At 42.3% G+C, this 14,612-nt stretch overlaps 1 protein-coding gene across 1 annotated transcript; it reads right to left on the bottom strand.

The window, feature by feature from the left end:
* Window positions 1–319: 319 nt before the first annotated feature.
* LOC119320631 (serine carboxypeptidase-like 51) lies at window positions 320–3,703 on the bottom strand. The gene is made up of 12 exons (XM_037594658.1): window positions 3,550–3,703; window positions 3,366–3,466; window positions 3,184–3,291; window positions 2,806–3,090; window positions 2,649–2,716; window positions 2,457–2,562; window positions 2,178–2,353; window positions 1,997–2,066; window positions 1,841–1,891; window positions 939–991; window positions 707–839; window positions 320–572 (listed from the first exon to the last, which is right to left on the bottom strand). The coding sequence occupies exons 1-12, from the start codon at window positions 3,668–3,670 to the stop codon at window positions 495–497; spliced, it is 1,350 nt and encodes a 449-aa protein (XP_037450555.1). The 5' UTR covers window positions 3,671–3,703; the 3' UTR covers window positions 320–494.
* Between the last annotated feature and the right edge of the window lie 10,909 nt (window positions 3,704–14,612).

Here is a 14,612-nt window from a genome sequence, read left to right as displayed (position 1 = left end):
AGAATGATGTGTCTTTCATTTGTGTATCGAACTTGATTTGCATTTTGAACTTGGTTGGATGAACTTGTGGACATGATTTTAAACTCGTGGGCATGAACTTCATCAACTTGTTTGTGTGAAATTTTTGTTGTGTTGAAAATGCCATATGCAATGCACCGGCGAGTCGCGCGCGCTGCATTTTAGCGCGGCTGCTGGAGCCAGCGCTGCGCGCCGCGCCAAATCAGACGATGTGCATGTGGCATATCTGTTTTTTGCGCGCGGCGCGACCGACGCGTGTTGGAGATGCTCTAAGAAAATACGAAAATGCAACAACGAAACGAAGAAGCTGAAAGTGCATTCTTATTAGAAACAGGGGAGCCACAATGCCACATCCACGGGTTAAATCCAGGTTGCTCTCCACGTCCCCACCACCCCGACCAACACGAGCTGATCGAAGCAAACTGCTGTAGCTCCCTTTTCGTCCACCCCCTCTGTGCACCTCCGAGCCTCCAATTCTATGAGCGAGAAAGAGCCGGAGACTGTGTTATGTTGCCGATCATGTCAAGCGCAACGCATGGCTGATCAACAGGTACCTGCAAGTCGTCGGCGAATCGGCGCCTTAGATGAAAAATAAAACGCTAGCAAAATCTCTGTAATGTCTGCCATTCTCTTCAGGATAATTTGTAGTAGGTTGTAGCAAAAGTGCTGAACCAAAAGAGTTACTTACAAAGTGCCCTGCTCCAAGGATCCAGTAGAAATGCAGGTTTTTGTAGGATCTAACAAAGCCCTTGGTGGCTCCAGCAGAGCCACAGTAGAGAGGCTGTCTTGGCAGGGCCAAGAAGTTCTTCAGTCCATCCCATCTGAAACAGGCGACCAGTTGAGAAGTATTTTCCTTAATCCCATTATCAAAACAAAACAAAAATCCAAAAGCGACAGCTGAAAACTGGCTGTACTCTTACTTGAGCTTCTGTACCCATGCTTCTGCGCCGACAGTCGAGCAGATCACGTCGAGCTTCAGTCAAAAGAGAAATTTCACAGACTTTAGTAACCTGTTGCTTTTTTCTCTAAAAAAGATCCCTAAAAAAGTAACTTGTTGCAAGCATATTTCACTGAATACAATGCTTGGTGTCATAGTTTGGGGTGTATTTTCAGCTGCACATGTTGACAATGTAGTGTTTGCGCTGGTCAAATCACAAATCTTTATCTGCCTAGTTTTCAGCCATCAATCCCGACCTGCATGTTCTATCTAACGTACTGGACACCCCAAGAGGGGAAAAGAAAATTATCTTTCTGGAAAGCAGACAAATGTCCCGGCTTGTCCATGGCCCCAAGAAGATGGCAAGATCCATGGCTGGGCTAGATGCCAAACAGAGCCTGAAGAAACGGACGAAGCAAAGGCAGCTCACTGACGTTGGAGTGTTGAACCGAAGCGGCAAACCACGTGCTGGTGAAGCTTCTCTTCCTTCCGTGCCTTTATTGGAAGCGAATCCAGAACTATTTCTGTTACTAAGTTACTACTGCTAGCTTGGATGTATTATCTACAAAGAATATACTATTTGTAATGAATACTTTATGTGAAATATACTCTGACAAAGTCGGAATATTTCGTACCTACCACGGGTTAATGTTTTTGAATTTTGAGCACATGCATTGTAAAATGGCATTTGGTCATGTCAAGATATATAGTGCATATTATTAGATTGGTCTTAAGTAGAGTACTGCTCCCTCCGTTCCTAAATATAAATCTTTTTAGAGATTTCAATATGGACCATGTAGAGCAAAACGAGTGAATCTACACTCTAAAATGGATCTATATACATTCATATGTAGTTTATATTGAATCTCTAAAAGGATGACTCACCTGCCCATTGTACACGGTCACATTGACACCATACGACAGGAGCTCATCAACCTGCAGGAAATGTGCCAATCGAAGTTTATAAAAACAGTAATTTCAAAAAAGAAAATGAGAGCACAAAATAGTTTTGTCATGCAATATGATGATATCCCAACCGACCTCCTGAATCCTCGGCTTCATGAAATCGTTGATCAGCGCGTAATAGACGCTGGAGGATTGCGCCTGCCATCTGCAGATAGTTTTTAAAACAACTAGTGATGATATATCACGCGTCTTATTCCAGCCGGCCGGCAGTTTTTGTTTGTGAAAATCGGAGTCTGTTGGAATGAGGCCCACTTACACTAGGTCTTTGGGGATGATCTTGAGCTTTTGCTTGATGGCTCCGTTCATGGCCTCCTGAATGGAGTCCCCTACGGACTTGCTCTCCAGGTACCTCGAGTACTCCGGCACCGCCGGCGATGAGCTCGCCGCGACCACCGGGTCCATCCCGGTGTCCAGCAAGAAGTTATACACGTCCTACATTTACGTAACAGGGCCATTAAGCTGTCCATCAATCAGAAAACCGGACGAGCAAACCATGGTTACTAAGGTAAGATTCTGATGAGTCGCTCCATGTTACCACGTGGCCGCTGTTGACGATGATCCAGTTGAGCATTCGGTTGAGTGTGGCCTGTGCTTGCTTGTACTGCCCCGCCGCAACCTGCTGCTTCACCACCTGTGCGTCCCTGTTCATCAATGGCGATCCGAGGTATGAGTTGATCAGAATTATGTTTAGTCTCTCTTTTGTTCTTGAGACGAGTCATGGCCGCACTTGTTTGCGTGGTCTGCGCCGTTGCGATCCAGCCGCGACACCTGGAACAAGAGCGCGCCATACGAAGACTGCATGCACGCGCGCGCATCATCAGTGTCAGAATCTCAATCACAACAGTTCACGCGGTGGAAGTGTTGCGAGGTTTTTATTTAGTTACCGCGAAATCCTCCGGCGAGATCCAGCTGTCTCCGAGCGCCACGCCGCCGAGCGGGAGCTTGAGCTCGCCGGCGCGGACGGCTCTGACGACGGAGACGCCGAGCGTGGCGGCGTACTTGCCGCCGTACGACTCGGCGACGATGAACAGCAGGCTGCTCTGCAGAGTCGTCAGCTCCTTGACGAGGGCCTTGAGCAGCGTGTTCATGTCCGCCGCCGCCTGTAGATCGGTGGTCACCAGCAGGCTGTCGTCCTCCACGTAGCTGTATCCGACCCCCACAGGGTTGTCCTGTCAGTATCACATCCCATGGCAACAGCTCGATTCAGCCAAAAAAATGTACTCCAGAAGAAACATGTCGAGCTCTTTGTTTCGCTGACTGACCACGAAGATGAGGTCGGCCTTCTGCAGCCATGTCGAGCTGCGTGGCTTGAGGTCGCCGTTGAGCGGCCCGACCTCGAGGAAGTTGCCGACCCCGACGCCCGACGCTCCCTGAGAAAAAGAAGAATACGATTGACGACGACGAGGATAACCAAGTTCGAGCTGATGCAGATTGATGATCGTACCGGGCCACCCTGCAGCCAGAGGACGGTCGGCCATGGCTTGGTGGGCGTGGACACCCTCTGGGCCTGGGGGCTCTTGTAGTACCACCAGAACAGGTGAGCCTCTGCAACGGCCGGCGCATATCCAAGAAGCATCAGCGAGACGAATACATTACGGCAAAGAAACCAGCAGTATCGCCGGACTTACTCGGCCGAACCTCCACGTATCCCCACCGCTCCATGCCGTCGGCGGTTCCGGCGGTGGTGGCATGCGCGGCACGAAGCAGAGAGAGGAGGACGGAGATGAAGGCGAGAGCACGGGACTCCATTTTGCAGAGCAGCTGGCAGACAGGTTAACGGGAGCTCGCCTGCTTCGTCGTTCGTACAGAGTGCACTGAACGGTTTAAATAGGTTTCCATGTCGGCACGGTTTTTTTCGCTGCATCAGGCAAGATTGCAATGGTAACTTCACGGCGGTGGTTTTGCATATAGAAATGGAGCGAGTAGTTGCTCTGCTAAGAGGACAATAAACAGCTTGGCACTTGTGCTTGTGATATTGTTTGCGGAGGCAGACAAGCACACGATTACAATCTCGAGAAGAAAACGGGTACGTGTGTCTCGCTGGAGAACACGCTACTTATTTAGATTTCACTCTGCGCCGGCGCGCGCCGGTCCAAATTTGGGCCGGTCTGCCCGCAGCCGTCCGATATGCCTGCTAACGACCGTTTGATTAGAGCCTAATCTTTGTCCTCGTTCACCTTTCGCGCGCAAAGAAACAAAAGAAAAAGTCAACCAACACCGCGCATCGCCACAAGCACACCTCGCGTGAGGGAAAAAGGTCTACCTCACTCACCGTCGGCGACGTCCCCGTCGAGGGGCCCATCCCAATCTCACTGTCATTTTTCGGCGCCACACACTTTGCCGGGTGCAGCTCCATGAAAATCGGATGCATCTTGCGGCCAGAGCCGGTTCCAGCAACTCCTGCACCCCATCGAAGCACGGTGTCGCCGCCTCCCGCTCGCTATTGTCGTAGATATGCAGTATTGTATTCCCGCAAAAAACAAATCTGAGCAACTGAGAAAAAATGAAGTCATTTGAAGCAAAAACTTTGGCCGGTTCCAGCAACTCATGCACCCCATCGAAGCACGGTGTCGCTGCCTCCGGCTCACCATTGTCGTGGATTTGCAGTATTGTATTCCCGCAAAAAACAAATCTGAGCAACTGAGAAAAAAAATGAACTAATTTGAAGCAAAAACTTTAGCCGGTTCCAGCAACTCCTGCACCCCATCGAAGCACAGTGTCGCCGCCTCCGGCTCGCCATTGTCGTAGATTTGCAGTATTGTATTCCCGCAAAAAACAAATATGAGCAACTGAGAAAAAAATGAAGTCATTTGAAGCAAAAACTTTAGCCGGTTCCAGCAAAAAGAATTGCAGGTTCAAGCAAAACCATGGATGTTCGTTGTCAGAAGGTAGCAAAAAATTTGGTCAGTCGTAGCAAAAAAGAAGAAGAAAAAAGTCGGTTCCAGCAAACTCACCACCATGGTTGCAGCACCCCGCCGACATGGTCTCCATCGCCGACATGGTGACCCACCAGGTTGAAGCTCGCCGTTGTGTCGCTTGCAGCTTGCTGGGCACCGGTTGTAGCACTGCCCATGCCGGTTGCAACTTCCCATTGTGAGGTTGTAGCATCACCCCGTGTCTGCCGCAGCTCGCTGGCCAGCGGTTGTAGCACCCGCACCGTCGCTGGTTGTAGCTCTCCGCCCCGTGGATGTAGCACCCGCCCGTGCCCCTTGCATCTTGTCGGCGTGAGGATGTAGAAGCCTCATCGGGGGAGGACGAGGACATGGATGCCCATGGCTTCCCAGGGTTGCATCAAACCCTGAGTACTCCTCGCATCAGCGGTGTGCGCTTTGGGGGCGGTCGACTGCCATCCCCATCTCAACCCGATCTAGATGAAAAAAGGGGCAGCACATGGGAACAAAGGTGATTTCTCCGGCGATATGATTTGGGTGCTCGCTACAGGTGCTATGTGTTGGAGGTAGGAGATGATAAGGGAGGGGATGAGTGGACAAGCAAAGCAATAAGAGCATCGAGAGGATCAAGAGGGATGGGGAGCGGTGGTGGGCCAGGGAGGTTGCGGAGCCACGTCGCCACATGGGCTACCAGGCGTCGTTCTTGATGTATCTATTGTATTCTTTTGGGCTGAAATTTTCGACTAACATCAGTCGATTTCTTATTGAGATGAAGCCCATTTCCTGTTTCCTGTTGCTTGTTTATAGGCCCGACATGCTTCTTCTTTTTCTTCTGTTTGTATGCCCTTTTTGCTCTCCTTATTCTTAGTCGTTTTTTCTGGGTATCTCTTGGGATGTGGGTTGAGCGTAAAATGTATATACGCAAGTACTATATAATATGTGAATAAATCATATTAGTGTGTAAAAATTGCATTATTACATGTTTATTTCTTACATATTAAAGCGTGCAATTTTTTGTGCAAGTTTTTGCTTTGTTTTTTGTTTTTATTAAAATATAATACCAATATCGCTAATTTATTCAACCTTTAAAATTTTCATTACTTTAGTTATGTTTTAGTTTTTATTTCATTTCTTTCTACTATAAGGTTGATATCAATGTCACTAATTTATTCTTATTACATGTTTTTTGAAATCCTACTCTTTTATGCTTATTCTGGCATATTATAAAAAGCGCAATTTATGTGCAAATCTTTACCATTTTCTATTTTCTTAAAGTGTAGCAATGCCGGTAATTCATTATACCCTAGGAAACTTATTTTTGTTTCATTTTATTTTCCATTTAAGGATAATACCAATGCCACAAAATTCTTTCTTTCTTACAAAACTTAATTTTTCAAAATCCCGCCATTTTATGCTTATTATTTCATCTTAAACAAAATTGTAATTTCATTAACTATGTGTAAATGTTTCCATTATTTGATTTTATTTTGTTTACTTTTTTCCTCTTCTTAAAGGGGTAATACCAATGCCCCTAATTCATTCTTCTCTTAAAAAATCATTATTATGGTTTTGTTTTAGTTTATATTTCATTTTCATTGTTTTGGAAGGGTAATACCAAAGTCACTAATTCATTCATTCTTTGAAACAATTAATTAGTTTTATTTTTTTTAGTTTTGATTTGTTTTTCATTTAATGTTAATACCAATGCCACTAATTCATTCTTCTCGGTGAACTTAAAAAAATTGGATGAAAATTCTAGTATTATATGCATGTTCTTGCATATCGAAAAGGTGCAATTTCTATGTAAATTGTGCGCAATTTTTGTCAATTGTTTTATATGCATGTTCTTGCATATTTTTTTAGATTTCTATGTTAATTCTAGTATTATTACCCTTCCCCGGACCCTGCGCAAGCGGGAGCTACATGCACCGGGCTGCCCCTTTGTTTTAGATTTTTTTAATTTCCTTTCCTTGGTAACACAAATGCCAATAATTCTTCTTTCTTAGGAAACTTCATTAATATGATTTTGTTTTAATTTATATTTCATTTTCTTTCTTATTCAAAGGGTAATAACAAAGCCATTGATTCATTCTTTCTTAGAAAACTTCATTAATATGATTTTGTTTTAGGTTTGTTCTTTTTCCTTTTTCATCAACTGTAATACCAATGCCACAAATTCATTCTTCTCATGAAACTTAATTTTGTTTGTGAAAAATCCACTACTATATGCTTGTTTTTGCATATTGTAGAAAGAGTAATTTCTATGTAAATTATTTGCAAAAAATATCAATGTTTGTTTATATTACTAATTTTTATTTAATTTCTTCTTAATGGGTAATAGTAATGCCACTAATTCATTCTTTCTTAGTAAACTCATTATTTTGAAAAACGATACTTTATTTTATTTTCTTCTCTACGGATAATGCCAATGCCATAGGAAACATTCTTGTTGTTGCGAAAATTTCCCTATTTTATTCTTACTCTTGCATGTTATATTAAATCATGATTTCTATGTAAATTGTGTGCAATTATTTTCATATATTTTTGTTTCCTTTCTGAAATGTTCTTTCATTATTATTTTTATCTTGGTCGATGGGTAAAGATATTCTAAGATGTTTTGCTTAACTATCTTGGCATTTGGTTATACTACGATAAAAATCACATCATTCGGGGGGACTAGCTCGTATATAAATATCAATTTGGTTGTTGGGGTACAAAAAGGTGAGGACATTATGGAATATTTAGATTATGTAGGAGAATTCTTAGATGATTTTTGGATATGTCGATTTGATAGTTGACGTACGTACCAAAAAATTTATTATTTGTGGTTTGAGCTTATTGTAAGTTTTCTTTATCCTCTGCGTTCATTCATGATATTTTCACCCTTTTCAAAAACGTACATTCATACTTTTCACCGAGCTATAGCCTACACACTGGGTCACATGTACTAGTGTGGAATATGAGCTCTATTTGAGTCAAGGTAGTTTTTGGCTAGTTGCATTACAAAATGGATATTTTGATAAGAGATGGGTTGCGCCCTGGCCAACACTCTCATTAGATGGGCCTAGCTCGTAGGCTGCTTGTTTCCACGGCTAAGTACTCATGCATGCACGCAAGGTGATATCAGCAGGAAGCAGATTGACTGAAACGAATTTAGGATCAGTTAACTGACATCAATTTCATTTTCAGTCAACTGAATGGTAGCCCGTCCCTTAGATTTTCAAAATAGTATAGAGCATGTAGGTTTTTCAAAAAATCAATCTTTGTAAACTTTCATTAAGTTTGTCGGAAAAGATACTAACATTTAGAATACCATATACATATCATTAAGCATCATTATCTCTTGCAGGCGGTTCTCATAGCCAGTGTGTTATCAAGGATGATGGATGGCGGGAAAAAAATCTTATACGACCAGGTCGTATTCTTCTAATGGTTAGACCCTCTTCAGCAACAGGCACATGATGAAATGAGTCTTTTTTTTAAACCATGTACCATAGAACAATTGTACTATAGTGCTTTTCATAAGTATAAATAATCAGTATGTTACAAAGGGAGAAGGAAAAAAGAAGAGAAAAAATTATCTAACTATCCAAAAAAGGCAACTATCTAGTTCCAGCTCTTGGGATTATCCTAATCATATTGAACATAGCTCCAACTCTTGTGATTATACCAATCATATTAAATATTCTCTGATATCCAGTTATCTAGACAAACAACATGCCTATCTTTAATTATGTGCTTCATCAGAAGCAGTGATGGGGAACGAACTATGAACATAAAAAAACCGATGAACACCCAAGATCTATTTAGAAGAAGCATAGCAACAAGAGGGGAGAGTGTGTCTATGTACCCTCGTATACTATTAAGAGGAAGCGTATATCACGCGGTTGATGTAGTCGTACTCGTCACAATCCAATCGTGATCCAAACCGATGAAGTACCAAACGGGCAGCGCCTCCGAGTTTAGCAAACTTACGGCTCGAGTCCAGCAAGTAAGGGAGGAGAAGTAGATGGGATCGCTGATGACCCACAAGTATAGGGGATCAATCATAGTCCTTTCGATAAGTAAGAGTGTCGAACCCAACGAGGAGCAGAAGGAAATGACAAGCAGCTTTCAGCAAGGTAATTTCTGCAGGCACTGAAATTGTTGGTAACAGGTAGTTTGATAGCAAGATAATTTGTAACGATAACAAAAGTGCAGCAAGGTAGCCCAATCCTTTTTGTAGCAAAGGACAGGCCAGAACGGTCTCTTATAATAAGCAAAGCATTCTTGAGGACACACGGGAATTCCATCTAATCACTTTCATTTTGTTTGTTTGATTCACGTTCGCTACTTTGATAATTTGATATATGGATGGACCGGTGATTGGGTGTTGTCCTAACTTGAACAAGCCTCCCACTTATGATTAACCCCTCTACAAGCATCTGCAACTACGAAAGAAGGATTAAGATAAAATCTAACCATAACATTAGACATATGGATCCAAATTAACCCCTTACGAGAATAGCACATAAACTAGAGTTTAAACTTCTGTAACTCTAGCAACCCATTGATGAACCACAAGTATAGGGGATCTATCGTAGTCCTTTCGATAAGTAAGAGTGTCGAACCCAACGAGGAGCAGAAGGAAATGATAAGCTGTTTCCAGTAAGGTATTCTCTGCAAGTACTGAAATAAGTGGTAACAAATAGTTTTATGATAGGATAATTTGTAACGATCAACAAGTAACAAAAGTAAATAAAGTGCAACAAGGTGTCCCAATCCTTTTTTTAGCAAAGGACAAGCCTGGACAAACTCTTATATAGAGAAAAACGCTCCCGAGGACACATGGGAATATCGTCAAGCTAGTTTTCATCACGTTCATATGATTCGCGTTCGGTACTTTGATAATTTGGTATGTGGGTGGACCGGTGCTTGGGTACTGTCCTTACTTGGACAAGCATCCCACTTATGATTAACCTCTATTGCAAGCATCCTCAACTACAACAAAAGTATTAAGGTAAACCTAACCATAGCATGAAACATATGGATCCAAATCAGCCCCTTACGAAGCAACACATAAACTAGGATTTAAGCTTCTGTCACTCTAGCAACCCATCATCTACTTATTACTTCTCAATGCCTTCCTCTAGGCCCAAATAATGGTGAAGTGTTATGTAGTCGACGTTCACATAACACCACTAGAGGAGAGACAACATACATCTCATCAAAATATCGAACGAATACCAAATTCACATGACTACTAATAGCAAGACTTCTCCCATGTCCTCGGGGAACAAACGTAACTACTCACAAAGCATATTCATGTTCATAATCAGAGGGTATTAATATGCATATAGGATCTGAACATATGATTTTCCACCAAATAAACCAACTAGCATTAACTACAAGGAGTAATTAACACTACTAGCAACCCACAGGTACCAATCCCGGACTTGGAGACAAGAATTGGATACAAGAGATGAACTAGGGTTTTGAGGAGATAGTGCTGGTGAAGATGTTGATGGAGATTGCCCTCTCCCGATGAGAGGAGCGTTGGTGATGATGATGGCGATGATTTCCCCCTCCCGGAGGGAAGTTTCCCTGGCAGAACAGCTCCGCCAGATTCCTAGATTGGTTCTGCCAAGGTTCCGCCTCGTGGCGGCGGAGTTTCGTCCGAGAATATGGGTTATGATTTTTTCCTCATCGAAAGACCTCATATAGCAGAAGATGGTCATCGAAGAGCCACCAGGGGGCCCATGAGGTAGGGGGCGCGCCCAGGGGGTAGGGCGCCCCCCCCTAATGTCTACTACACAACCTTCTTCTTGTAGACGTTGTTGGGCCTCCAAGTGCAGAGGTTTGTAGGACAGTAGCAAATTTCCCTCAAGTGGATGACCTAAGGTTTATCAATCCATAGGAGGCGTAGGATGAAGATGGTCTCTCTCAAGCAACCCTGCAACCAAATAACAAAGAGTCTCTTGTGTCCCCAACACACCCAATACAATGGTAAATTGTATAGGTGCACTAGTTCGGCGAAGAGATGGTGATACAAGTGGTATATGGATAGTAGATAATGGTTTTTGTAATCTGAAAATATAAAAACAGCAAGGTAACTAATGATAAAAGTGAGCGTAAACGGTATTGCAATGCGTGGAAACAGGGTCTAGGGTTCATACTTTCACTAGTGCAAGTTCTCTCAACAATAATAACATAATTGGATCACATAAATATCCCTCGACATGCAACAAAGAGTCACTCCAAAGTCACTAATAGTGGAGAACAAACGAAGAGATTATGGTAGGGTACGAAACTACCTCAAAGTTATTCTTTCCAATCAACCCGTTTGGCTATTCCTATAAGTGTCACAAATAGCCCTAGAGTTCGTACTAGAATAACACCTTAAGACACAAATCAACCAAAACCCTAATGTCACCTAGATACTCCAATGTCACCTCAAGTATCCGTGGGTATGATCATACGGTATGCATCACACAATCTCAGATTCATCTATTCAACCAACACATAGAACCTCAAAGAGTGCCCCAAAGTTTCAACCAGAGAATCACGATGAAAACGTGTGCCAACCCCTGTGCATAGGTTCATTAGCAGAACCCGCAAGTTGATCACCAAAACATACATCAAGTGAATCACGTGATATCCCATTGTCACCACAGATATGCACAGCAAGACATACATCAAGTGTTCTCAAATCTTTAAAGACTCAATCCGATAAGATAACTTCAAAGGGGAAACTCAATCCATCACAAGATAGTAGAGGGGGGAGAAAATGTCATAAGATCCAACTATAATAGCAAAGCTCACGATACATCAAGATCGTACCACCTCAAGAACATGAGAGAGAGATCAAACACATAGCTACTGGTACATACCCTCAGCCCCGAGGGAGAACTACTCCCTCCTCGTCATGGAGAGCACTAGGATGATGAAGGTGGCCACCGGAGAGGGATTGCCCCCTCCGACAGGGTGCCAGAACGGGTCTAGATTGGCTTTCGGTGGCTACGGAGGCTTCTGGCGGCGGAACTCCCGATCTATCGTGTTCCTCGATCGTTTTAGGGTATATGGAGAGATATAGGTGGAAGAAGTATGTCAGGGGGGCCACGAGGGGCCCATGAGGATGGAGGGCGCGCCCCCTGCCTCGTGGCTTCCTTGTTGCTTCCCTTACGCACACCCCAAGTCTTCTCGATTGCTTCCGTTCCAAAAATAAGTTCCGTGAAGTTTCAGGTCAATTGGACTCCGTTTTATTTTCCTTTTCTGCGATACTCTAAAAAAAGGAAAAAATAGAAACTGGCACTGAGCTCTAGGTTAATAGGTTAGTCCCCAAAATTATATAAAATAGCATATAAATGCATATAAAACATCCAAGGTTGATAATATAATAGCATGGAACAATCAAAAATTATAGATACGTTGAAGACGTATCAGCATCCCCAAGCTTAATTCCTGCTCGTCCTCGAGTAGGTAAATGATAAAAATAGAATTTTTGATGTGGAATGCTACCTAACATATTTCTCTATGTAATTCTCTTTATTGTGGCAAGAATATTCAGATCCATGAGATTCAAGACAAAAGTTTAATATTGACATAAAAATAATAATACTTCAAGCATACTACTAAGCAATTATGTCTTCTCAAAATAACATGGCCAAAGAAAGCTATCCCTACAAAATCATATAGTCTGGCTATGCTCCATCTTCACCAATGACAAGCCCGATGACAAGCCAAGCAATTGTTTCATACTTTTTATGTTCTCAAACCTTTTCAATCTTCACGCAATACATGAGCGTGAGCCATGGACATAGCACTATAGGTGGAATAGAATGGTGGTTGTGAAGAAGACAAAAAGGAGAAGATAGTCTCACATCAACTAGGCATATCAACGGGCTATGGAGATGCCCATCAATAGATATCAATGTGAGTGAGTAGAGATTGCCATGCAACGGATGCACTAGAGCTATAAATGTATGAAAGCTCAACAAAATAAACTAGTGGGTGTGCATCCAACTCGCTTGCTCATGAAGACCTAGGGCATTTTGAGGAAGCCCATCATTGGAATATACAAGCCAAGTTCTATAATGAAAGATACCCACTAGTATATGAAAGTGACAACATAGGAGACTCTCTATCATGAAGATCATGGTGCTACTTTGAAGCACAAGTGTGGTAAAAGGATAGTAGCATTGCCCCTTCTCTCTTTTTCTCTCATTTTTTTATTTTTTTATTTGGGCCTTTTCTCTTTTTATGGCCTTTTTTATCTCTTTTTTTATTTTTCGTCCGGAGTCTCATCCCGACTTATGGGGGAATCATAGTCTCCATCATCCTTTCCTCACTGGAACAATGCTCTAATAATGATGATCATCACACTTCTATTTACTTACAACTCAAGAATTACAACTCAATACTTAGAACAAAATATGACTCTATATGAATGCCTCCGGCGGTGTACCGGGATGTGCAATGATGCATGAGTGACATGTATGAAAGAATTATGAATGGTGGCTTTGCCACAAATACAATGTCAACTACATAATCATGCATAGCAATATGACAATGATGGAGCATGTCATAATAACGGAACGGTGGAAAGTTGCATGGCAATATATATCAGAATGGCTATGGAAATGCCATAATAGGTAGGTATGGTGGCTGTTTTGAGGAAGGTATATGGTGGGTGTATGATACCGGCGAAAGGTGTGCGGTATTAGAGAGGCTAGCAATGGTGGAAGGGTGAGAGTGCGTATAATCCATGGACTCAACATTAGTCATAAAGAACTCACATACTTATTGCAAAAATCTATTAGTTATCGAAACAAAGTACTATGCGCATGCTCCTAGGGGGATAGATTGGTAGGAAAAGACCATCGCTCGTCCCCGACCGCCACTCATAAGGAAGACAATCAATAAATAAATCATGCTCCGACTTCGTCACATAACGGTTCACCATACGTGCATGCTACGGGAATCACAAACTTCAAAACAAGTATTTCTCAAATTCACAACTACTCAACTAGCATGACTTTAATATCACCATCTCCATATCTTGAAACAATTATCAAGTATCAAACTTCTCATAGTACTCAATGCACTTTATATGAAAGTTTTTATTATACCCATCTTGGATGCCCATCATATTAGGACTAGTTTCATAACCAAAGCAAACTACCATGCTGTTCTAAAGACTCTCAAAATGATATAAGTGAAGCATGAGAGTTCATATATTTCTACAAAATAAATCCACCGCCGTGCTCTAAAAGGATATAAGTGAAGCACTAGAGCGAATGACAAACTACTCCGAAAGATATAAGTGAAGATCAATGAGTAGTCGAATAATTATGCAACTATGTGAAGACTCTCTAACATTTAAGAATTTCAGATCTTGATACTTTATTCAAACAGCAAGAAAAAAAAATAAAATAAATTAACACTCCAAGCAAAACACATATCATGTGGTAAATAAAAATATAGCTCCAAGTAAAGTTACCGATGAACGAAGACGAAAGAGGGGATGCCTTCCGGGGCATCCCCAAGCTTAGGATCTTGGTTTTCCTTGAATATTTCCTTGGGGTGCCTTGGGCATCCCCAAGCGTAGGCTCTTTCCACTCCTTATTCCATAGTCCATCGAATCTTTACCCAAAACTTAAAAACTTCACAACACAAAACTTAACAAAAAACTCTTAAGCTCCGTTAGTATAAGAAAATAAATCACCACTTAGGTACTGTTGTGAACTCATTCTAAATTCATATTGGTGTAATATCTACTGTATTCCAACTTATCTATGGTTCATACCCTCCGATACTACTCA

This window comes from Triticum dicoccoides, chromosome 1A (assembly GCF_002162155.2).
Source record: "Triticum dicoccoides isolate Atlit2015 ecotype Zavitan chromosome 1A, WEW_v2.0, whole genome shotgun sequence".
NCBI classification, from domain to species: Eukaryota; Viridiplantae; Streptophyta; class Magnoliopsida; order Poales; family Poaceae; genus Triticum; species Triticum dicoccoides.
This window is presented reverse-complemented; position numbering and strand designations above follow the sequence as displayed.